The sequence below is a fragment of the Babylonia areolata genome, chromosome 25 (genome assembly GCF_041734735.1).
Source record: "Babylonia areolata isolate BAREFJ2019XMU chromosome 25, ASM4173473v1, whole genome shotgun sequence".
NCBI lineage: Eukaryota > Metazoa > Mollusca > Gastropoda > Neogastropoda > Buccinidae > Babylonia > Babylonia areolata.
Window position 1 is genome coordinate 17,447,639 of NC_134900.1, and position 26,101 is coordinate 17,473,739.

The 26,101-nt window shown below is 41.0% G+C and overlaps 1 protein-coding gene across 1 annotated transcript; it reads left to right on the forward strand.

Annotated features, from left to right (window-relative positions):
* Positions 1–1,199: 1,199 nt before the first annotated feature.
* On the forward strand, positions 1,200–23,139 carry LOC143299495 (mitochondrial carnitine/acylcarnitine carrier protein-like). The gene is made up of 8 exons (XM_076612736.1): positions 1,200–1,295; positions 2,128–2,220; positions 5,356–5,483; positions 7,378–7,468; positions 11,504–11,700; positions 12,470–12,579; positions 15,970–16,094; positions 18,866–23,139. The coding sequence occupies exons 1-8, from the start codon at positions 1,200–1,202 to the stop codon at positions 18,926–18,928; spliced, it is 903 nt and encodes a 300-aa protein (XP_076468851.1). The 3' UTR covers positions 18,929–23,139.
* The last annotated feature ends 2,962 nt before the right edge of the window (positions 23,140–26,101 follow it).

The following is a 26,101-nucleotide window of genomic DNA, read 5'->3' on the forward strand; positions in this document are numbered from 1 at the left end:
GATCATTTCTACAGAAGCCGTGCGGTTTACAACTAGAGACGATTGGAGTCGTTCGCACACTGGGATGAAAACGGAGGCAGATTATGCACATGAGGACTGTAAAAGAATGTAAATTCATAGTATGTATTATATAGAACATTTCCCACAGATTTGCTTTATCTAAAAGCTGGAAGCTAAAAGGGTACAGAATCCAAACAAGAACTGAGACATGCCGAAATGTAGATATTGATGCAGATTATTTTTAAAAAAGTTACATGAATTTTTAAAACTTAATGTAAAATACAGCATACGCAAGTTCGCTTTTTTCTCACAATTTTAAAGCATTGAATCGGCATCAACCGATTAACTTTGCTGTTAACTTCAGCTTAAAACCGACTTTGCAGTTGACATCAGTTTATTCTTAATGTCGTCGTCAAAAACAACTAACAAAGATAACAAACCACAGCCACCACCCCTACCGCCTGAAAAAAAGGAAGAGAGAGAGAGGGAACACTGAACACTGAACACTGAAATGTTTGTCATTAGCTGAAAAGCTCTGGTGACATAGTTTGTACAAATCAGAATAAAATGGTGCAAATAGATGAAATGGAACAGAAAAAAACAAACCAAAAAAAAACAAACCAGAATTGAAACAACATAAACTACTAATAGATTTGAGACACTTTGGCACATTGTCATTAGCTTAAAAGTACATGTGACAGGGGGTAATTTGCCCTTTTTTTTCAGATAAAACATGTAAAAAATATTTACGCATGTAACATCGATACACATCGTATCAATACGAACACATCAAATAATTACAGTGTCGAGATTCTGAGAGAGAGAGAGAGAGAGAGAGAGAGAGAGAGAGAAAGACGCATATACTTTGTGTATAAACAATTCAACCGCTCTTCCACTGACTAGTCCGTGACTCGCCTCCATTTCATTTCTGTAGTTTGACCTCTGACCCATGGTCACAACACCTTTTCTACGCCAGCCATGTACCACAAAATAGTCCTAAAACATTTATCAAATTAATCTTCTTATAACCCTTTTTCATATAATCCAGCTTATAACAAATGTAGATGGATAAGAACCATTTAGTGATCAATAAATTTTGTGAATATAAAGAAAAGAATTACAAGTGATATATTTTTTGCCCCGCGTGGGAATAAAAGACTAATTGGAGGTTCCCTTTCTGTGTCATTTTGAGTGCAACCATGCCGAAGAAAGCAAGTCCAGCAAAAGACTTCGTCGCTGGGGGGATTGGGGGGGTTTGCTGTGTTGTTGCTGGACACCCACTCGACACGATCAAGGTTACTGTTCATCTTTCGATGCTTTGTTTAGTCATCCAAACTTATCCTTTTGAATGTGTAACACTTAGCAACTGGTTTGCCAGTGTGCTGACCTTTGAACTATTAACATCGTCTGCTTCTCATGGACGGTAACTGTGCCGGCAGGTTATTTCTTTCTTTTTTTTCTTCTTTTTTTCTTTTTTTTTTCCCCGGCAGGTTCGAAACGTTCTTTTGTGTGTCTTTGTTGTTGTATTTGTTCTGCGTACCCGGTATATACACTGATGTCTTTTAGGCATAGCATGAATATGCAAAAATATCAGAATCTGCTGAAAATTGTTTATTTCTTTCACCCCATTACCGATCTTAATGATGCTATCATAAAATTAATGAGAACTGTAATCTTTATTAGTTTGTGAAATATTTTTAGTTTTATTCATTTTCAGTCATGCATGCACACACAGAGTGACTCTCTCTCTCTCCCCCACTTTCTCTTGCAGTGTGTGTATGTGTGTGTGCGTGCGTGCTTGCGCGCACGCACGTGTGTGTGTGTGTGTGTGTGTGTGTGTGTGTGTGTGTGACTAAATGTTTGAATTTATATGACCATGAATATGTATTTCATGGTTTGTTTCTGTTTCTTTCCTATATTATTGTGTGATCATCTGAGTATCTATGTGTGAGTGTCTCTAGCTGTGCATTGATGTGTGTTTATGTGTAAGTGTGTGTGCGCATGGAAGAGAGACATAGAGAAAGATATGTGTATGCATATATACATGAGTGTACATATGTGTGCAATACTTGATCCTAAAACATTGACAGTCTGAGAATAATTTTGATGTGTTCTGTATTTTGACAGGTCCGGCTTCAGACGATGCCCAAACCAGTTGCAGGCCAGAAACCTCTGTATTCTGGAACATTTGATTGTGCTAGACAGACTGTGGTCCATGAGGTATGATATGGCTTTGTCAGTGTGATTGTGTGCAGCAGTGCAGTAGTGGCGATATGGTGCATCCCCGTTCATGTGATTTCCAGTCTGATCCGTATAGACATATAAAGATGAATGTGTCTGATGTGTCATTGACCTCATGGCCTCCGCTGGGCATCGATGCTGGATCGATGTGTAGTGAACAGCTTGACGTCGGTCCCGAATAATTAAAGGATGTGAAGCTGAATTCTCAGTCAATGAAAGTCCATGCGGACATTTCTTGATTTTTGTGTTTGTCCTGCATGAACTTTTCACCAATGGCTGATAGAACCGCGCACAGAAAAGTCCGAACAGAAATCAAACTCTTGATCCACAGATTGGTCACGTGACCCTCAGCACATCTTCCTGACTCGCCATTTCTCCCACCAAAATAACCAACGAACTCCCACTATTTTTATTGTTTACTGACGAACTCCCACCAGAATCATCATATGTACCAATTACCTATGTTGTTCAGTGACATTTTCGTTGGGAACTCCACAAAACGCCGAGCTTCATATCCATCGAGGATCGATGCCCAGCTAGTTTGTTACTTGATTAAGTTAGATCATTTGCAGTTTCTAAAATCATCAACACATATGCATAGATGTATTTATTGGATGCTGATACAAAGAAATTTTGGTTTTGTGTGTGTTAACTTATATGTTTAAGAGGGCATACAGCTGAATGTGACCTCTTAACGAAGGGGTTATGCATTTACTGTTTATAATTACAGTCACACACACACACACACACACACTCTCTCTCTCTCTCTCTCCTCTCTCTCTCTCTCTCTCTCTCTCTCTCTCTTTCTCTCTTATCTCATGATCTCATGCACACACACACACACACACACACACACACACACACACACACACACACACTTACAGATGCAGTCAAATATTCATGAATTCACACACACACACACACACACACACACACACACATATGCAATTGTACATTGACAAATTCACACACATGCGCACACACGCACACACACACACACACATGCGTGCGCGCAACTGTACATTCATGCATTCACACACATGCACACACTCAAGATCTCTCTCTCTCTCTATCTATGAATGTATCACTCCCTATCTGTTTGTCTGTCTGTCTTTCTGTATCTTTTGAAATACACTCACACACATGCACATGCACACACATGAACACATGTGTGCATGCACACACATACACATGTGCGCATGCACACACACACACACATATGCATAGACACACACACACACACACACACACACACACACACACACACACACACACACACACACACACACACACACACACACAGGGCTTCTGATCACCATGAATGTATGTCTATAATGAAAATGCAGATAAAGTGTGTCCCTGCAATACTCTGAAAATTTCAGGAAATACTGAACATACACAAAGAAAGTTCTGTTCGGCAGCTGCAGTCTGTCAGGGGGTCATCTGCTATGAAAGAGCTATTTCCCATCATGACTGCTTGGCCTAGAAACCTAGATTGATGATAATGACAAGAAGGTATGCTTGCCTTTGTACGTGTGCAGCAAAGCATATCTGATACAAATGTGTGGCATCAGAGAGACCCTTTAAAGGCAGCCTGTGAATAATGGTGAAAAGAGTTGCTTGCACCTCCAAGGACTTTAACATGAAATTGTAAGAAGCCCTGACACTAACACACACACACATGAACAAGCCTACATGTGTACATGCGCGTGCGAGCAAACACACACACACACACACACACACACACACACACACACACACACACACACACACAGTGAACAAAACAAAAAAAGCAGTAAAAGAAGACAAATAAATGTATGTATTATATTCTTTCTTTTTAACAATAATTATAAAACAGTTTCTCTTTGTTACTTAAGAATACAAACCCAGAAAGGGCCCCTTCTGATCAGTTAGGCTACAAATTGAAGGATACTGTTTGAGTTGCCAAAACTCATCTATGAATTTTTCTGTTTTCCATCAAAATAGTCCTGTTGGTGATTGCTTGTAGATGTCTGTTTTGGCTTTTTTGTTTTGTTTTGTTGTTTTTTTTGTTTTGTTATCTAAAATCATGAAAAAGTCAACATATTTTAAATCAAGAAGAACAGCAACAACAACAACAAATACCATACAAAGACTCACGTGAAACCAAATCTAACAAAGCAATCATTTTTTCCACAATGTTTCTGATCATTACCATAATGGCGTTTTACTTCTGCTTGTGGTTTGATGACTAGTCACACCCACATTTTCTATGGCAAGATTTTTTTTTTGGGGGGGGGGGGAGGGTGTGAGGGGGGTTAATTACCAGCAACATTAGTATGCAGATAAAAAAGATTTGTGGCAGATGATAAAAATTGTCAGCTGAACACACATGTGAATTCTTGCCTGCAAGTGTGGTTTATGGTATTGTTCATTACCAGCTGGTATACAAACCAGAGGACACTTGGTCGGGCACATTACCACTGGGGCCACCATATCTATTCTCCTCCTGCCCCACGGTACCCATCGTGCAACAGATTTGTTTTATTTGTTTGTTTGTTTCATTACTTTGTTGTTTAATTTCCTGGTGGTTTTGAAAAAATTGAGTTTATTGTTGAAATAAACTAAGTTTTGATACTATTTGATTTGTTTGTTTTTTTTCTCATTCTTTAGGTTGGATTTCATCATTGTTCTGCCAGTTCTTTTGACTGGTATGCTGTCTATATCTTGTAGTGTTGCATCAAGTCTTTTGACTGGTGTGCTAAATTATATTCATTGGTGTTTCGTTAGTTCTTTCGACTGGTATGCTGTGTTATATTCTTGCAGTGCTGCGTCAGTTCTTTTGACTGGTATGCTAAATTATCTTCATCTGTGTTCCATTAGTTCTTTTGACTGGTATGCTAAATTATATTCATCTGTGTTCCATTAGTTCTTTTGACTGGTATGCTAAATTATATTCATCTGTGTTCCATTAGTTCTTTTGACTGGTATGCTGTGTTTTGTTCTTGCAGTGCTCCATTAATTCTTTTGATTGGTATAAGTGTTCCATCAGTTCTTTTGCCTTGTATGCTGTATTATATTCTTGCTGCGTTCCATCAATTCTTTTGACTAGTATGCTGTGTTACGTTCTTGCAGGGTGTCAGAGGTTTGTACAAAGGAATGTCAGCACCCTTAGCGGCGGTGGCACCTATGTTTGCCATCTGTTTCTTTGGTTATGGTGTTGGGCGTCGTCTGCAGCAAACCCATCCTGAGGAGGAATTAACGTAAGTCTGCACAGTACCAGGTAGATATACATATATGAGAACTGAATACAGTTAGAATTCTTCTACATGCCCTGTCTTTTGAACCAACCCAAAAAGTATGGAAGAGAATTGTGCAATCAGCTACTGATTAACTGTTGATCTAACCGTCAGTTTGGTCTATGTGTAAAGTATAATTTGTGGCATATATTCCATTGAAGCACATCTGTTGATATGATCTGAAAGTGTGTGTGTGGGGGGGGAGTGGGGGGGCTGTGTGTGTGTGTGTGTGCGTGTATTTGTGTGTGCACATTTGTGCATGTGTATGTATGCTTGTATTCATGTGTGTGTGTGTTGGGTTTTTTTGTTTGTGTGTGTGTGTGTGTGTATGCACATGTGTGTGTGTTTCAGTGTGTGCATGTACTTGCTCTGATATGTGCACATGTGTCACAATTCCTACTGTCTTGATATTTGTATATGATTTCCAATTTGTGCGCGCGCGTCTGTTTGTGTATGTGTGTGTGTGTGTGGTGTGTTGTGTTTGTGTTTATGCATGTATGTGTATGAGCATGTGGATGTACTTGCTCTGATATGTGCATATGTGTCAAAAATTGTCTTGGTGTTTGTAAAAAGTTTCGATTCATGATTGTACCCTAGAAGTACTACCCTCCCCCACCCCTTTCCAGCATTATTCATTGTGACCCAATTACACATGGTAATAATAAGGACATTATCTATTCCATTTTATTCCAGTTGGGGGGGTGGCCATGGAGGGGCTACAGGGTAAACACCCTTTTATTGCTTTTGAACATCTGTGGCATTCATGAGGCACGTCTGCCAGGTATGCTCAATTCATTGTGCAATACCCAGCATTTTGATTGCTGGTTTCTTTGGCTTTTGCAGTGGCATTGAGCTGAAGTAGCGTTTTGTACGAGCAATGCTGTACAGCGGTTGAAAAAGGCGTCACAATCAGTCGTGTTTACGTTGATATTTTAAAGTGCGTGGGGTGGCTGTGTTTTGCTGGGTAGTGGTCCGAAAACTGGATCTGTGAGCCAGTGCGTGTAACTTGCACATACTATGTACCTTACACCAGAAAATTGGGAGCACACATCAGCACATACATACTGTGTACCTTACACCAGAAAATTGGGAGCACACATCAGCACATACATACTGTGTACCTTACACCAGAAAATTGGGAGCACACATCAGCACATACATACTGTGTACCTTACACCAGAAAATTGGGAGCACACATCAGCACATACATACTGTGTACCTTACACCAGAAAATTGGGAGCACACATCAGCACATACATACTGTGTACCTTACACCAGAAAATTGGGAGCACACATCAGCACATCAAGCTGAAGCACACGAGTCAGACTGTGCAGACAGATCGACAGTCGCTACGACCACATCTGCCGGAAAAAATAATAAGAAAAAAAAGAAAAAGAAAACGGCAACAAAAGATGCCTGACCTTCGCATTGAACCCTTCCGGCTGATCAGGCATGGAGAGCCTATCACTATGTTATATCACTATAGTGCAGCTAAAAGCCCAAAAAAGTTCTCTGCAGAATTCCAACGCTGGGACTATGACAAACAGACCTGGGCATGGTCATGTATGGGGAACTTGGAATGAGTGGCATGGGAGTAATGCCACTGAAACGATGCAGATGATGGGGCAGCAGCAGCAGCAGCAACAACAACAACAACAACAACAGCAACAACAACAACAACAAAAAACCTAAAAAATTATATTTCAGTCCAAAAGGTGAGTGCTTACATGGAAGAACACAGACCTGCCACATTAGATAAACACTCTTTAATCAAATTTGCTCTTGTGGATTTGTCAGAATGCATTGATGCCTCTGTGATAACTGAAACTCGCTCATTATTTGTGTGATTGATGACAGGTATGCTGGTGTGTTCAAAGCGGGCATGTTGGCTGGCGTGTTCACCACAGTTATCTTGGCTCCAGGGGAACGTATCAAGTGTCTTCTGCAGGTGAGTTTCATGGTTGTAAACAAAGAAACGTCATGGTGTGGGCAGATTCATGGGGGACTGTCTCATTGGAGGGAGGTGGTGATGGTCTCCAATCTGGCAGGGATGCTCACTCAGTCTGGCTCCGTGACTAAGGTGTTACTGTTGTCATTAGGGGGCTTAGTGCGTGGGGTCCTACGTACGTTAAATCAGAACAGGCACCACTGAACACCACCGAAATGACTGAGCAGGAGTGCAGAGTCTACTCTGGTGTGTGGCCTCCTGGCGACCTAACACCGATGGTTCCCTGTGCACTGCCGGTGCTGGGACGGCGAGAGATGAACCAGTTGTGGCTGTGCATGGGGGACTTGGAATGAGGGTTGTGGGAGTAAAGCCACAGAAACAGTGTTGATGATGGGGCAGCAAAAAAAAAAAAGTTGTCTCTTGGAAGCTGAGGATGACAATACAGTGTGCATCTTCTGTGGAATCACATGCGGTGTATGTGGCTCTGGAGTCCCAAAGTCCAAAGCACCTGTGTAGTTTCAGGTGGGGCATGGAACACCAGCAGGCAGGACAGGGACAGACACAGCTCTGTGTGACCAGCCTCTTGCAGACGCAAGGTGCTGGCGGAATTCTCCCTCAGATGTCCTTATGGCATTGTTTGTCAGGGCATGCCAGAAGATATGTGATATCTCCATGAAAACTGCTGGAATCGATGTGATTTAAAACTGATAATGTTACACATTGCCATGATGAAAAATAAAATCACAAAAATGCAAAACGATCCAGCTGAAATGATCAACATGCAAAACAGATAGAGAAAGAGAGAGAGGTATGGTATGGTATGGTATGGTATGGTACTGTACTGTACTGTACTGTACCGTATTGTACTGAACTGTAGTGTGCTGCACTATGCTGTGCTGTTCTGTACTGTACTGTACTGCACTATACTTTACTGTACTGTATTACTTTTTGTCACAACTGATTGCTGTGTGTAAATTGTGACTGCTGTCCCTAGGAGGACAGTACCACCACCACAGTACAGCACCAACCTTTTATTCTTTATTCTTTCTGTCTGCAAGGTGTATGTGTTTTACTGTCCAAATGGATTTTTCTGCATAATTTTGCCACGGACAGCCCTTTTTGCTGTGCGTTCTTTTGCATACGCAAAGTGCATGTTGCACATGGCAGCATGGTTTATCGTTTCATCCAAATGACTTAAGAGCACAAAACAAGACAGAAGTAACCCAGAATACATGCGCTAATATCACCTAGCACTATTGTTGCACTTCCCATTCACGAGTTAGTGTAGAGATGACACAGATAACTGACAATGTCTTTCACCAGCAGCGAACAGTTTTTCAGTCACGGTTTCACTTTATAACCACCACCAAAATCAGTAGTTTGGATCACTGAGGTTGCTTCCCTTTGATTGTGAATGGCAAGATGACAGTTCTCTTGAAGTCTGAAGTTTCTTAATGTTTTTATTTTAGTTAAGCCTACGCATGGTTTTTCTTCTTCTGTATTTGTATTTGTGTGGAATGCACTGTATCTTCTAATTACTCTTGAGGAAGGTTGTGCGATATGTTGGTAAATTTTCTGTCAGAATAGAAGATATTGAGAAGTCTTGTAGCATGACAAAAAACAACACAACAAAGCAGAGCACTGCACAGCCCAGCACAGTACAGCACAGTACTGTACTGTACAGTACAATGCAATGCAATGCAATGCAATGCATTGCAGTACAACACAAATACTGATAACTACCTTGTAAATGCCCCCCCTACTTAACACAAATTTCACCCTAAGGTTGGGTGGGGGTGGGCATTGACTGGGTACTTTTCCCTTTGTGGGAGTCCATTCCCTTACTTAGTTTCAGTACACAGCTCTGGTTTGGCTTGGAGTGAGAACAGAACGCTAGCTGCTGAAACAAGGCACTGTGTCATGGGGTAAAGTCATGCTCTCACTTTTTCGATGACACATCGACATTATGATTAGTTCTTGACATTTTTTTTTTCTTTTTTTTCTTTTTCTTTTTTTTAAATTGGGTGATGGGTGTGTACAAAGTATTTTATCCGATGTACAATTATTAACTAACCCCACATGTGGGGCAGGTGTTCACAAGATGCCGGGCATTTACAAGGTAATTTACTTAATGCTGCAGGCTTGGGGACTAGGTGGCCTTTGGGGACCATTCCAGCATTGACTGACCAAAAGCCCTCTTAGCTCTCTTAGAGAGAGTGGGGATGTGACTTGGGCAAGACACCCCCCACACACACACACACACACACACACACACCCCACTGTAATCACATTCTAGCCGAGATATTTGGGACAGCATGCAGTTGCCTCCTCTGCTGTTCTTGATGGTCATAGTTGGACATGTGTGACAATCATACATTTGCAGTCTTTTAGTGTAGCTCACCTGTCTGGGTACAGTCCTGTACCAGGCCACTAACTTGTTCCAGGCCTAGCCCAGGTGACTGGATTTTAGCAGTTGCCTCCTCTGCTGTTCTTGATGGTCAAAGTCAGACACAACTGACTTTCGTACAATTACAGAACAATGAAATGAAAGAATCGGTAGCAATAAGCAGCATTCACTTAAAGTTGTGTACCTTGTATGTGGAGGGAGTTACCACTCATTGTTGTATAATCATTTACTTTCCTAGCCTCATTGTTCTTTTGAGTCAAAAAGCCATCGAGGCAACCATGTTTTTGTTCTGTTTTGTCCATATATTCTGTGTAGCATATCTGGGACTAGAAAGGCCTATGCCAGTCTTGAATAAAAGCTAATTTGTGTATGCACATTTCTTCTATCATTGCTGCTGTGTGCACATGTCAAATATTGGTGTAAGGACAAGCTCAGAGTTTCTTTTTTTCTTTTTTTTTTCTTTTTCTTTTCTTGAGGAACCTTTTATAACTGTGTGCTAGCTGAATCGGTAGCATAAACAACATTGACATGAAGTTGTGTACCTTGATTGATTGATATGGATACTTATACAGCGCCTATCCTCGGTCGGAGATCAAGCTCTAAGCGCTTTACAAGCAGGGGGTCATTTGCACAACAGGCTGCCTACCTGGGTAGAGCCGACTGACGGCTACCATTGTTTGTTTCCTCTCTCATTCAGTCAGATTTCAGGCAGACACACATGTACACTCTCAAACATGTAACATTTTTACATGTATGACTGTTTTGTTGTTGTTGTTTTTTACCCCACCATGCAGGCAGCCATACTCATTTTTCAGAGGTGCGCATGCTGGGTATGTTGTTGTTTCCATAACCCATAACCCACCGAATGCTGACATGGATTACAGGATCTTTAACGTGTGTACTTTATCTTCTGCATGCATATACACACAAAGGGGGTTCAGTCACAAGCAGGTCTGCACATGGGAGAATGGAAAAAATCTCTTCCCTTTACCCACCAGGCACCGTTACCAAGAGTCAAACTCGTGACCCTCAGATTGAAAGTCCAGTGCTTTAACCACTCAGCTATTGCACCCCTTGTACCTTGTAAATGGAGAGAGATGTTACCACTCTTAATTGTTTAAGTACAGTACAATGCACGATGACAAAAGTGATCATGTGTCCGTGGACAGATCCTCTCTTTATTGTTGTATTGACAGTTGCAATAGCCAGTTGGTTAAAGTGTTGGACTTTCAATCTGAGGGTCCCAGGTTCAAATCTTGGTAACTGCACTTGGTGGGTAGAGGGTGTAAATTGTTCCGATCTCCCAGGTCAACATATGTGCAGACCTGCTTGTGCCTGAACCCCCTTCGTGTGTATATGCAAGCAAAAGATCAAGTATGCATGTTAAAGATCCCGTCAGCATTTGGTGGGTTATGGAAAGAAGAACATTCCCAGCATGCACAACCCTGAAAATGGAGAATGGCTGCCTACATGGCGGGGTAAAAACGGTCATACACGTAAAAGCCCACTTGTGCACATACGAGGGAATGTGGGAGTTGCAGCCCACGAACGAAGAATAATAATGTATAATTTATGTATGATACAGTACACTGCAGTGATGAAGGAAGTGATGGTGTGTCTGTGCACAGATCCAACAGGCGGCGGAGGTGAAGGACAGGAAGTACTCCGGCATGGTGGACTGCGCCAGACAGCTGTACAGGGAGGGCGGGGTGCGCTCTGTGTACCGCGGCTCTGCCGCCACGCTCCTGCGAGACGTGCCCGCCTCTGGCATGTACTTCATGTCCTATGAGTGGCTGCAGCATGTGTTGAGGCCTGCTGGACAGAGGTATGTTAGTACTTCTGCTACTAATGATAGTAATGATAATGATTACTGTTCTGTGAGTGACTGCAGCGTGTGTTGAAGCTGCTGGCCAGAGGTTAGTACTACTACTACTACTACTACTGCTATGACTACTAATGATGATCGTCGGACTCCTTCCGTCTCAAGAGACGATGGCTGCACCAGAAATTTAGTCACTGCCGGGCGTTGCACTTCTTGCTGTGGCTGTGTAGACCAATGCTGGAGTGACAATCTCTGCTGCATGTGGGACAGTTATAGGTAGATCCTGCTTGGGGTTTCACAGAGTTTGACTTGTATGTGGCTCTTTTTTCTCCTCAGTGAGTCAGTGTGGCTTCTCTCTGCTTGTTTCACCCCTCTCTGAACGGCAGATTTCCAGGGTCCACGTGAGTCCACAAGGCTTTCCCAGGACAGCACATCAATACCTGTACTAAGTACAAGTACAGGTAATGATGATGATGACAATAATGATGATGATGATGATAATGATGATAATTGCTCTATGAGTGATTACAGCATGTTCTGAGATCCACTGGCCACAGGTAAGTAATAATAATGATAATAATAATAATGATAATGTTAATGATAAGTTTACTTATATGATATCTAATCAAATACATTTTGCTCTAAGCACTTCTCAATACAATGATGAAAAAAAAAAACAACTCATTCACTCACATGAAATGAATTCGTTGTTTAACTAAGGGGGCGACAACTGATGGCAGCTAAACTACTTATGTTTTTTTTTGTTTTTCAGCCAGGAAGAGCTGAGCATCAGCCGCACACTGTTTGCTGGGGGCATGGCTGGGGTGTTCAACTGGACTGTCGCCATTCCTCCTGATGTGCTCAAGTCGCGCCTGCAAACAGGTCAGCACCTCCTTCTTCTTCTTCTTCTGTGTTCACTCGTATGCACACGAGTGGGCTTTTACGTGTATGACCGTTTTTACCCCGCCATGTAGGCAGCCATACTCCGTTTTCGGGGGTGTTTCCATAACCCACCGAATGCTGACATGGATTAACGTGCGTATTTGATCTTCTGCTTGCATATACACATGAAGGGGGTTCAGGCACTAGCAGGTCTGCACATATGTTGACCTGGGAGATTGTAAAAATCTCCACCCTTTACCCACCAGGCGCCGTCACCGTGATTCGAACCTGGGACCCTCAGATTGACAGTCCAACGCTTTAACCATTCGGCTATTGCGCCCGTCATCACCTCCAAGAACAGCTAGAGTCCCAAGTGATGTGGGAGGGAGGGGGGGAGAGAACCCTGACTTATAGCATAGCATGGCTAGCATAGCATAGCATAGCATAGCATAGCATAGCACAGCACAACACAGCACAGCATAGCATAGCATCTATTGTATGATGGTCAGCTGGCTGTGACCATCAGAACAGCAGAGGAGGTAACTGCTGTCCCGACTGTCTGGGCTAGAATTTGATTATGGTGGAGAGTGTCTTCCCCAAGTTACATCCCCGCTCTCTCGGCCAAGGGGGTTTTATGACAGTCGGGGATGGTTCCCAAAGGCCAACTAGCCCCCAAGGCTGCAGCACTAAGAACCAGTGCAATTCTGCCTCTTAGTTTGAGAGTCATAGTCCTTCACAAAAGCCTTAAGCTGTAAATGATTTCCCATTGCAATAGAGAAACCTTTGATATCACAGCTCTGTCTTTGCTGTTGGCCCAACTGTAAACTTATGTCAATCTGTGATATAAGCTGAGTGTTGGGCCAAAGCATAGCACAGCATAGAATAGAATAGAATGTCCTTTTTAGCATGTGTGCCAGGGTCACAAGGAATAGTGGGGTGGGGTTGGGTTGGGTTGGGGGATATGTATAAAAGGTACAAGCATAAATTATGAAATCATATACCAAAACAAATACAGTTATCTTTTAGACACATATGCAGACACAGGTCTTGTTGGGGCAGAATGTGTTTAAAACAAATATATCAAAGTTTTAGACACAGATACATACACACAGGTTTTGCTAGGGCAGAATCCATTTACATTATTCATTTTATCAGATTTTTTTTTTTTTTTTTTAATTCTTCGATGGTTGGCATCTCTGTGTTGATTTGTCTCTGCTCAAGATTCAGCGCTTTATAATTACTTCATGACAACTTTATCACTATTGTTATTGGAATGATAGTTTATTACAGCAAATGATGTAAGGGAAGATAATGAGCCTTGCAACATTCACCATCTTAACTCACTCTGGACGAAAGGCCTCGATCTGGGCCCAGCTGTTTACAACCATTTCAGAGGAAGGGCCACGAAGGGGCCGAGGGTTCACGCAAACAGTACATGTCAACAATGGCGTCTGGTCCACTTTCATCTCAGTCACAAGGCAGACAACCGAATTAGACAAACGGGCCCTACGTGGCTGTTTTACGTTATGAATTTGATCTGTTTCAGACGGGCGCAATAGCCGAATGGTTAAAGCGTTGGACTTTCAATCTGAGGGTCCTGGGTTCGAATCTCGGTGACGGCGCCTGGGTGGAGATTTTTCCGATCTCCCAGGTCAACATATATGCAGACCTGCTAGTGCCTGAACCCCCTTCGTGTGTATACGCAAGCAAAAGATCAAATACGCACATTAAAGATCCTGTAATCCATGTCAGCATTCGGTGGGTTATGGAAACAAGTACATACCCAGCATGCACACCCCCGAAAGCGGAGTATGGCTGCCTACATGGCGGGGTAAAAAAGCGGTCATACACGTAAAAGCCCACTCGCGTGTATACGAGTGAATGTGGGAGTTGCAGCCCATGAACAAAGAAGAAGAAGAAGATCTGTTTCAAACTTTTTGTGCTTTTCTGGATTCGTTTACAGGTCATCAGTGTGTGCAAATTTCACACGAAAAATATGGATACTTCCATCATCTCACTCTATGACAGCATACGGAAGGAAAAAGTTTTATATTCTGTCCCCAGCTAACTTGTTATCTTACTGAATGGTTTTGAAGTTTTCAGTTCATAAATTCTAATGTTTGTTTTTTGGCGATCTTATTTCTTAACCCACACAAATGGGTCGTCTGTGGGGCAAAGTCAGAGTAGCTAACAGGCAGTACTAAGTGAGTTAAGAAAGGTCAAGGGTAGTGATGCCATTCCCTCCACACTAGCATTTAACATGGCAGCACTGCAACCCACCCTGAGACATGATTGAATCATACATGTGAAATCAATCTTGATTGTCAAGTACGCTTGGTGACCACCACAATTGATAAAAAGAAGAAGCAGCAGCAGAAGGAGGAGAAGAAGAGGAAGAAGAAGAAAAAGAAGAAGAAGAAGAAGAAAAAGGAGATCAAGAGAAAGAAGAAGAGGAAAAAGAAGAAAAAGGAGAAGAAAAGAAAGAAGAAAAAGGAGAAGAAAAGAAAGAAAAAAAGGAAGAAGAAGAGAAAGAAGAAGAAGAAGATTATTATCATCATTATTATTGTTATTATTGTTATCATTATTAGTATTATTTCCAAGGCAGAAGTTGCAGCCCTGAACAGAATCGTAAAAACTGCTACCAAGATTACTGGGGCTGATCTACCTTCTCTAGACAACATATATTATAAGCGGCTACTCAAAAAAGCAAAATCAATCAGCCAGGATGAATCACATTCAGCTTTTGGGATTTTTGAGATGCTGGTCGTCAGTGCAGAAGTATAAAGACGAAAACCAGTCGCTTTGCCAGTAGCTTTTTTTCCCAAAGCAGTCAATGCCCTGTCTCTGGAACAAATCCAGTATGATTAAAGAGAGTTGTGCAAATAACAACCACTTACCATGAAGATCTAGTCACCAGCCCCATCCACATGTGATGCGCAGCTTATGTTTAAATGTGTGTGTGGGTGTGTGTATGTGTGTGTGTGTGTGCAAGTTCTTATATCGATATGCACCTGTATGTGTCCTAAATTCTACTGTATCTGTATGATTTTCGATTTATGTTCGTACCTTTTAAGTACTATCTCCCCCCCCCACCCACCCCCCAACCCCCCAAACCCCCAATATTCCTTGTGACCCCGGTACACTTGGTAATAAAGACATATTCTTTTCTATTCTATCCCTTTCTCTTATTATTTGTTGTTGTTTTCAAGAAGAAGAAGAATTTGATTATTATTGTGATCATTATGATTATTATTACTATTATTATCATTATTTTTGTGGTTGTTGTTGTTGTTATCACCATCATTATCATTGTCATTGTTATTATTATTATAATCATCATCATCATTATTATTATCATTTTTATCATTATCATTATTGCTGTTGTTCCAGCCCCGCAGGGAAAGTACCCCAACGGCATCAGAGACGTGGCCCGGGAGCTGCTAAGAGAGGACGGGATTCTGGCCCTGTACCGAGGTGTGACCCCCATCATGCTCAGAGCCTTTCCGGCCAGTGCCGTGAGTGTTGTGGAACTTCTTCTTCTTCCTCTTCTTCTTCTTCTTCTTCTTCTTCATTATAGTTATTATTTATTTATTTGTGTAAGCTTATCTATTATTTATTCACCTTTTTTTTTCTTCTTTTTTTTTTCCTCAAGGCCTGACTAAGCGCGTTGGGTTACGCTGCTGATAAGGCATCTGCTTGGCAGATGTGGTGTAGCGTATATGGATTTGTCCGAACGCAGTGACGCCTCCTTGAGCTACTGAAACTGAAACTGAAACTTCTTCTCCTTCTTCTTTCTCTTCTTCTTCTTCTCCTTCTTCTTCTTTTCTTCTTCTTCCTCTTCATCCTCTTCTTCTTCTCTCACTTCTTCTTCTTCTCTCTCTCTTCTTATTCTTCTTCCTCTTCTTCTTCTCTCTCTTCTTCTTCTTTTTTTTTTTTTTTTTTTTTTTTTTTTTTTTTTTTGCTGCCCCATCATCTGCGCCATTTCAGTGGCATTACTCTCACACCACTTATTTAGATTTCCCTGTACACGGCCACACCCAGGTTCGTCCTTCACAGTTCCAGCGTTGGCAGTCTGCATGGAACTATCAATGTTAGGTCGCCAGGAGGCCACACACCAGAGGAGACCCTGCACTGCTGCTGAGTCACTTCGGTGGTGTTCAGTGGTGGCTGTTCTGATTCAACGTACTTATGACACCACCTACTAAGCCCCCTACTAACGACAATAATGGCTTAGTCGCGGAGCCAGACTGAGTGAGCGTCCCTCCCAGAGTGGAGACCACCACCACGTCCCTCAAACAACAACCCCCCCATGAATCTGCCAACACTGAAGACACTGACAGGACTCACCCCAAGCACAGAAGTGGAGGGGTATCGAAACTGAGGTCACCATGAGAGCAGGGCATGAAAGGCCACAGACTTTGAGACTGTTTTGTTTATATTGATGATGATGGAGGAGGAGGAGGATGACGATGACGATAATGATGTTGTTATGGAGGTCCATTTTGGTTTAGGACTGCGTGACAAGGCTGTACTCTACGCTTCCTGTCATAATGATATCCTGGTGTTAACCAGGCCCGAGAGATACAGACACTTGCAGTGTTGGTCAAGTAATTAGAGCAACACACCCAAAGATGCATCCTTGAAGTGGATGACACTGGACTGTGTGGTCCCAGTCTCCCCATTTAAGCCCACAGCACACTCAACTCTGGGTAGGAGCCAGCCACAAGCCGAAAAACCCACCTCCACTGGGATTCAAACCTGTGTCCTCCCAGCCATCAGTCTGCGACACTAACCACTTCGCCACGGCAGCTGGTCTTCTTCTTCTTCTTCTTCGTCCTCCTCTTCTTCTTCTTCTTCTTCATCCTCTTCTTCTTCTCTCTCTCTTCTTCTTCTTCTTCTTCCTCTTCTTCTTCTCTCTTCTTCTTCCTCTTCTTCTTCTCTCTCTCTTCTTCTTCCTCTTCTTCTTTTCTTCTTCTTCTCCTTCTTCCTTTTCTTCTTCTTCCTCTCCCTCTTCTTCTTCCTCCTTCTTCGTCCTCTTCTTTTTCCTCTTCATCTTCTTCTTCTTCTCCTTCTTCCTTGTCTTCTTTTTCCTTTTCTTCTTCTTCTGCTTCCTCTTCTTCTTCATTATCATCTGCTTCTTCTTCTTTGTCTTCTTCTTCTTCATCCTCTTCTTCTGCCTCTTCTTCTTCTTCCTCTTCTTCTTCCCCTTCTTCTTCATCTCTTACTTTTTCTTTTTCTTCTCCTCCTTCTTCTGCTGCTTTATCTTCTTCCTCCTCTTCTTCCTCCTCTTCTTCCTTTCTTTTTTCTCTTCTTCTACTTCCTCTTCTTCCTCTGACAGGTGCAACAACTAAGTGGACTTTCAATCTGAGGGTCCCAGGTTCAAATCCTGATCATGGTGCTGGGAGGGTAAAGGGTGGAGATTTTTCCGATCTCCCAGGTCAACAGATGTGCAGACCCGCAAGTGCCTGAACTCCCTTCGTGTGTATATACGCATGCAGAAGATCAAGTACACACGTTAAACATCCGGTAATCCATGTCAGTGCTCGATGGGTTATGGAAACAAGAACATGTCCAGCCTGCACCCCCAAAGCCCACTCTGCTTACATGGTAGGGGTAAAAACTGCCATGCACGTAAAAGCCCACTCCTGTATACGAGTGAATGTGGGAGTCGCAGCCCATGAATGAATGATGATAAGATTATTCTTCCTCTTCTTCTTCTTCTGCATTCATGGGCTGCAGCTCCCACATTCATTATATACGTACAAGTGGGCAGTTACATGCTTGACCTATTTTACCCCACCATGTAGGCAGCTGTGCTCCTGTTTTTGAGGGTGCGCATGCTGGGTGTGTTGTTGTTTCCCTTTGAATGCTCCATGGATTGCAGGATCATTAATGTGCTTTCCCCATATCTGCTCCCATCCCCACCCTTCCAACCCCGAAAGAAAATTGAAATCCAAACAAAACTCTTCCAGTCCTCTTGCTGTACTCAGTCTACATTCCTTTGCTTTTGTGTTGATGAACAGGTTTCGACAGAGGGCAGGGGATTAGGTTTGGAGTATGCGTGTGTGCACGTTTATTAAGACTTCTTCTTTTTTTTTTTATTAAGACTTCTTGCTATAGTGCATATTCTTGAAGCTCTATGCGTTTCTGTGTATGTGGGTGTATGTGCATTTACATGTGTATGTGTGTTGGCATGTGCACTTATGTGAGTTTATGTGTGTGTGTGTGTGTGTGTGTGTGTGCTTGTGAGAATACAGCATTGATCATCTTTCCTTTTCCTTTTCAGGCAACCTTTGTGGGCTATGAGCTGACAATCAAGTTGTTGCACTGGCTCCTGCCAGGCTTATGATTCCTCCGTCCACTGTTCTGCAGCTGTAGGTATCGTGCTGTGTGCTGTGGAAACAGTGATGAGGTTGCTGTCTGCTGATGGCATTGCTTTTCAGATGCCTTATACTTGTCTCTTGCCTTGAATTTTTTTTTTTTTTTTAATGATATGACTTTAGGAACTCGCACATTTTTTTTACTTCACTTTGATAGGCAGTGCAATTTTTTTTTCTTTCTTATTCACAGTTGTGTTTTGGAGCTGTTCATTTTAGAGCTGTTTTCTGCTGATAGGTGTGTGTGTGTGTATGGTTAGTCATTTTGGGGGCTTGGCTGCATGTGAATGGGTGATCACCAGAACATTGATTCGGACTTTACGTAGAAAAGTATATTACATTATTATCACACATGTGTAATAGCAAATGTAGCTTGCATGCACTGATGTGCGAACATTTGCACATATATGCATGCCTTAAATATGAACAAGGACAAATGCACATGTGAATTCTCATGCACATGCACACACACAAGCATACATGCATGCAACCATGTACGCACATACGCACACACACACACCACAACTCCAACCTGATCACAGCTAGGAGGAAGAGATGGTTGAGAATAAATATTTTGGTATATTTCTCTTTTTCTCACAACCATTTGCTTGCATGTTTTGTTGTTGTACAGCACTAAGTGCTTACACTGTGTGTGGTACCATACAATGTAAATCCTCTGTTTTATGATGTTGACTATAATTATTATTATTATTATGATATTTTTAGTATATCATTGTTATTATATTTTACCTGATCCACTCTGATATTTAAAATGTAAGACAATAAGGATGGTAGCTTTCCTGTTTTCTGACTTTTTTTTCAATTTTTTTTTTTTAATCACACACACACACTATACCTGAACCTTTCTGATATTTTGAATGTAAGATGATAAGGATGCTAGCCTTCTTGAATTATTATTATTATTATTATTTTAATAACTTTCATGATGATGATGGTTATTATTATCATCATCATTATCATTTTACCCGATTCCATCTCGTGTTTGGTTTCAGATGTAAGACAGTAAGGAATGAAGCCATCATTCTTAACTTCCAGGTTTTCTGTCAGTATCACACTCTGAACCTTCCCACTTTGTTTTCCTTACCACCTTGGTGTTTACAGCCAGCATGACCAAGCTATGAGACCAAGGAAAAATGATCTGTGGTATTTTTTCCAACTACTGTATCTGCTTACATGTTGACAGCAACGTTTCATAGCGCTCTTCATGGAAGTGTGAAATTTCTACCTCATCTTTTTTTCCCCCTTATGTGCCATGTTTTATAAAGTGTACAAAACCACCACTGTGTGCAGATGTGCATGTGTTTGTGCATGTGTGTGTGTGTGTGTGTGCTTGTGTTTGTGTGTGTTTGTGCATGTGTGAATGCCTGTATAGAATTATACTGCTTGCATCTCGCTGTAAGTTTCAATTTTCATAAAGTGCTTTATAGAATTATATTTGATTTTCTCGCATATTACTGAAAGATTCAATTTTCATTAAGTGCTTTAAAAGTGCATTAACCAGTTATACATATTGAAATGGTTTTAAAGGTGACCTTACATGTTTTTCATGTCCAGTTTTAATGCAACCTGTCAGCACAAGCTTTGTATATGTTGTATAATCAGATAATTATGTTAAAACCTTTTCCATTCCATTTTTCATGTGGTAAGGGGGTTCAGTATTTGGTGAATGTGTGGATAAACTCTAATCTATGTTCCTTAAATACAAAATTGGAAACATCAGAGGTCATTTTTGGTTTGTATCATCTGCACATAAGCAATGTTTCAGAATTATTTTTCTTCTTTTTAATCAAGTCTTCAGTTGGTCCTTATAACCAGTTGGCCTTTGGTATGAATGATAGATTTTCACAGAGTTGAGTTTAATGGTCTGGGCCCGTATGCACATCAAACCCGATTAGCTTATTCGCGTTTAGGGCTTAAACGCGGTTAGCTATTCGGAGCTTAAACGCGATTAGCCCCTCTCCAGTTTTGGTATGTACGTCGCCCTATTCGCGATTGAATAGCTCTCCGCGTTTACGGGGCAGGACACGGCGCGCTATTTATAGATTCTTTGGAAAACCGCGGTGCAGCAGGCATTGCTTTCGGTTTAGACATACCCTCCCTCGTGGAACTACCGCTGGTACGTGCTTCGTCGGTTTTCATCAGTCCCAGTTTTTATTGTTTGTATTACTTGCCATGGAGAATTCAAAGCGCACTAGGAAGCCAAATTTCAGTGCTGATGAAATTCTAGTATTTCTGGAAGAGATGCAGGTACTGCAGTGTAACAAGCACCTGCTGCAAGGGTGTCAAGGTAAACCCACGATTCTCCAGCCGTATCTCACCTTCCACCTCGTTTGTCAGCTCCCAAATATGTTGCCGCCTAAACCTGAACTTTCGGAACAGGTCATGGTCATCGTACAGGTCAAACGGGTTCTTTCTGTCACGAAAGATGCGGTTTCTTCGCAATTGCCGTCGCTGTCTCACTTGGAAAAACATCAATGCCGCCAAATTTATCCGCGTTTAGCCCAGTCGGATAGCTTATGCGTTCTGACGTACATACCAAAATCTGCGGCCTATCCACCCAAATAGGCGCTATTCGCGGATAGCCCTCTATCCGGATCGACATGCATACGGGCCCTGTTAGCTTTTGTTCTTAAAGATGATAGAGACGATTTGAGTTTGATGATGAAATAGCATTTGTTCTTAAGGCTGTTGAATCGATAGAGGTGTTGTTTGTTGTTATTCTTAAGGATGTTAGAGAGAATTGTTTTTTTAGTTTTGTTCTTTAAAAAAAAATTAAGTCACAGATAAGTTTAGCTACCAGTTAGCTTACAAGATATTTGAGAAAGTTTCAGTTCATTAGAGAAAAAGTTCCTTTTAATGATGAATTCTCTTTTATTGTTAAGGATTTTACATGGATGGAGGTAAATTTAACGACCTCTCAGCTTCTATTCTTGAGGACATTTCACAGAGTTGAGTTTAAGTAGTTTAATGATTGACTAACTTTCATTCTGAAGGATGTTGAATAGATAGATGGGAATTTGATGAAATATCATGTTGGTTCAAAGAAAACAAACAAGCAAGTGAACTAAAAGCTATGTTTCAGGCAGTCTTGTTCCCTGACCCCTATCTAGGCAATACCCCTGACCATTCCGTGCTGACGTATGTGGTGACTCCGACACCCAGGCATCTAAACTTTTTTCATTGTGGTTTCAAAAATTTCCAATTCCGTCACAACAGGTTTTACACTTGGAACTGGCAAATAAAACAGGTGGCATTTTTTCCCCATCACCGCCGATCAAAACTTTGAGCTGGCAGATAAAGCATTTGATTCCATGTGGGTTGGGTTTTTTTTCAAATTTTGTTTATTTGTTTTTATGCTGTGCATTTTAATGTCATGATGTATACATCTTTACAATGGATATTTGACATTGTGAGTGATATTGGAGAGTGCGTATACTACATCTCTTTCCTTCTTTACTCAGTTTCTTGTCACTGCGAGACAGTCATGTTTACAGAGTATGCCAGGATTTTTAGTGTTAGTGAAATGGACATTAAGATCCACTGATTCAATACATTTTGGTGCTGGTATTTGTCAGTTAGTGATCTCTATCACTGTGTTCATAAGTATTTTTTCTTGCTCCTTGTGTGTTTTTTGCTTCACAATTTTGAAGTGGAGTTTGTTAAAACTTTTTTTTTTCATTTGCCTTTTAATTTGTTGGTCCATGCTTGATGGTACATTGATGCATTTTTTAATTAGTAATTTTTTTTTTTTTTTTTTTACTCTTTACATCCCATTTATAATCAGAGATCTGTTTCTTGTTTAGCATTTGCATTTTTTTGCCTCTGCTTATTAGCTTTTTACTGGTTGTCTGTTACTGGTTTTGTCACAAATACTTAGGTGGACCATATATTTTCAATTTGCTCATTGGTTTTTGCTTTTTTAAACTGTGTTATTCCTCCTCAGAGAACTGTTACAATTTTTTTTTTTTTGTAACTGTCCTTTGTCTCAGCATATCAAATGTTGACTGGGTGGAGTTTTATGGATTTGTTACAAGTGATCTTCATCTTTTGATTAACCTGATGTACAAATCATTTTAAACAAAGGAGTGATTAGCATCTTTTGGAGGGACACAACAACATTTTTGGAATTATTATTTTGAAATGAATAAGTTTCATAGCAAGTAAAAACAGAAAATTATTTAAAATGTTTTTGTTTTTTTTAAAGGGCTGTTTGTTGTTTGCGTTCTGCCATTCTCTCTTTTTGATTGGGTTCTTGCCTTCAGTCATACATCCACTCATCCAACTGCAAATATTCACACACAAACACATGCATGCCTACACACACACACACACACACATAGACATGCACACTAACACACAGAGAAGCATGCACACACTCTTACATGCACAAAGTCTGCATAAATATGCAGGCACACACACACACACACACACACACACACACAGGCCTGCAGTTATACGCATATTTACATGCACAAATGCATGCATATACATGCACTCACAAAGCTGTTTAGGGATGAAGATGGCAGAATGATTAACATGCTTATCTGCCAAGAAAGTGTCCGTGGAAGGCCTGGGTTCTCCCAAGTTTGACTACAAAATCAAACAGTGCATCTATAGTCATTCGGAGGAGGTGGCAAACCAAGGTCCTATGTACAGCAGTCACTAGGAACACTGAAAAAGAACCGATAACCTAACGACATAAGTGTTGTCCTCTGGCAAAATTCTGTAGAAGAAATCTACTCTTGACAGGTACACCAATATACATGCTTGCACTCAAGACCTGGCTTAACATGTCGGTTTATGCTGCTGGCCAGGCATCTGACTAGCAGTATGGATTTGTCCAAATGCTGTGACACCTCGTCAAAAAACTGAAACTGTTACTTTTGTTGAGCCTATTGAAGGGCCCTGCAGTTGACACATCCGTTCTGTCCTGTGGTCTGTATTCCTGTTCTTGTCTTTCACAGCGAGAACGGTTTCTTTTGGTACCTGGTGAAGTAAAAGTCAGCAGCATAATCAAGCTATTCATGTTCTTTCCCCTTAAAGTGAGGACAGTATCTTTCGGTACCTGGTGAAGTAAAAGTCAACAGCATCATTGGGCCTCTTCTGGTGTTACTGCCATGATGAAACATCTTACACTGCATTCATATAACCTGCAGGTCACTGCCCCAACACATTTTATATATGATTTGCAACATATATCAATTTTTGGAGACAATACTTCAGCATTATAATAAACCTTTAAAACAAAAATTCAAACCTTTATGAGGATATGAAGGGCTGGTAGCAGGTAAGGAAGGGAGTAGCGTAGGATAGGTAGGTAGGTGGGTGCATGATAAGTGTAGGCACTCTCACTCTCACTTCATACCACAAGCCAGATAAGTTTAAGTGATTTTATTTAGGATGTTTTATAAGCCTGGTTATAAGCACGGACCATTTAGCAGTTTACCAGCAGTAAGCATCAATAGCAATAACCATAAAGCCAGATGTGTGGAATATGAACTACAAAAAAATCAGGTCAAACACAAAAGACCCCATAATTATGTTAAACATCATTGCCATGAAAGGCTCATTAAAAAAAAATATCAGTACACTGTCAGGTCAAATCAAGTTATGTAATTATTCTATCAGCAATGTTCAAAAAGGATGCTGACAATGTACCAAACACAATTCTACTAATAATGTACCAGTGTACCAAACACAATTCTACTGACAATGTACCAATGTACCAAACACAATTCTACTGACAATGTACCAATGTACCAAACACAATTCTACTGACAATGTACTAATAAACCAAACACAATTCCACTGACAATGTACCAATGTGCCAACAACAATTCCACAGACAATGTACCAATGTGCCTACCACAATTCTACCAATGTGCCTACCACAATTCCAGTGACAATGTACCAGTGTACCAAGCACAATTCCACTGACAATGTACCAATCACAATTCTACTAACAATGTACCAATGTGCCAACCACAGTTCCACTGACAATGTACCAATGTGCCAACCACAATTCTACTAACAATGTACCAAACACAATTCTATTGACAATGTACTAATGAACCAAACACAATTCCACTGACAATGTACCAACCACAATTCCACTGACAATGTACCAATGTGCCTACCACAATTCTACTAACAATGTACCAATGTGCCTACCACAATTCCACTGACAATGTACCAGTGTACCAACCACAATTCCACTGACAATGTACCAACCACAATTCCACTGACAATGTACCAGTGTACCAACCACAATTCCACTGATAATGTGCCAACCACAATTCTACTGACAATGTACCAATGTGCCAACCACAATTCTACTGACAATGTACCAGTGTGCCAACCACAATTCTACTAACAATGTACCAAACACAATTCTACTAACAATGTACCAATGTGCCAAACACAATTCTACTAACAATGTACCAGTGTACCAACCACAATTCTACTGATAATGTATTAATGTACCAACCACAATTCTACTGACAATGTACTAATGAACCAAACACAATTCCACTGACAATGTACTAATGAACCAAACACAATTCCACTGAAAAATGTACCAATCACAAAAAATCCACTGACAATGTGACGATTATGTTATCATCTATAATATATATATATATAAATTGACAGCATAACGTAAGTCAGTTTCAGAATTCTTGATCTAATGCTTTTTCTTCAGCATATCTCAGGTTCCTAAATTTCTTCAGAAGAAAAAAAAAGAAAAAAAAAAAGGAAGAACCATTTGAGCATTCTAAATTTTATTCTTTCCTACAAGAAGTAAGCTCACTGGTCAAATTTAGAGCCTTCCCAACTGGCTAAATTCACATCAAACTGACCAGTGTGGTCATGCCTTTGTGACAAGCAGTGATGGATTTATGCATGCAATCAAAATTTCTCACACAAAGAGTTATACCATACCATGCCTTATCAAGCAATACAATGCAATGCAATACAACACAATCCAATGTAATGCAATTCTGTGCAATGCAATATGATAGGCTGACAAACTTACTATGAATGTATGACAGAGGCAAGTACAATTACGATGTATTACAATTCGTAACACATTTACATGTGCATGTTCAAATACACCAGATACAGTT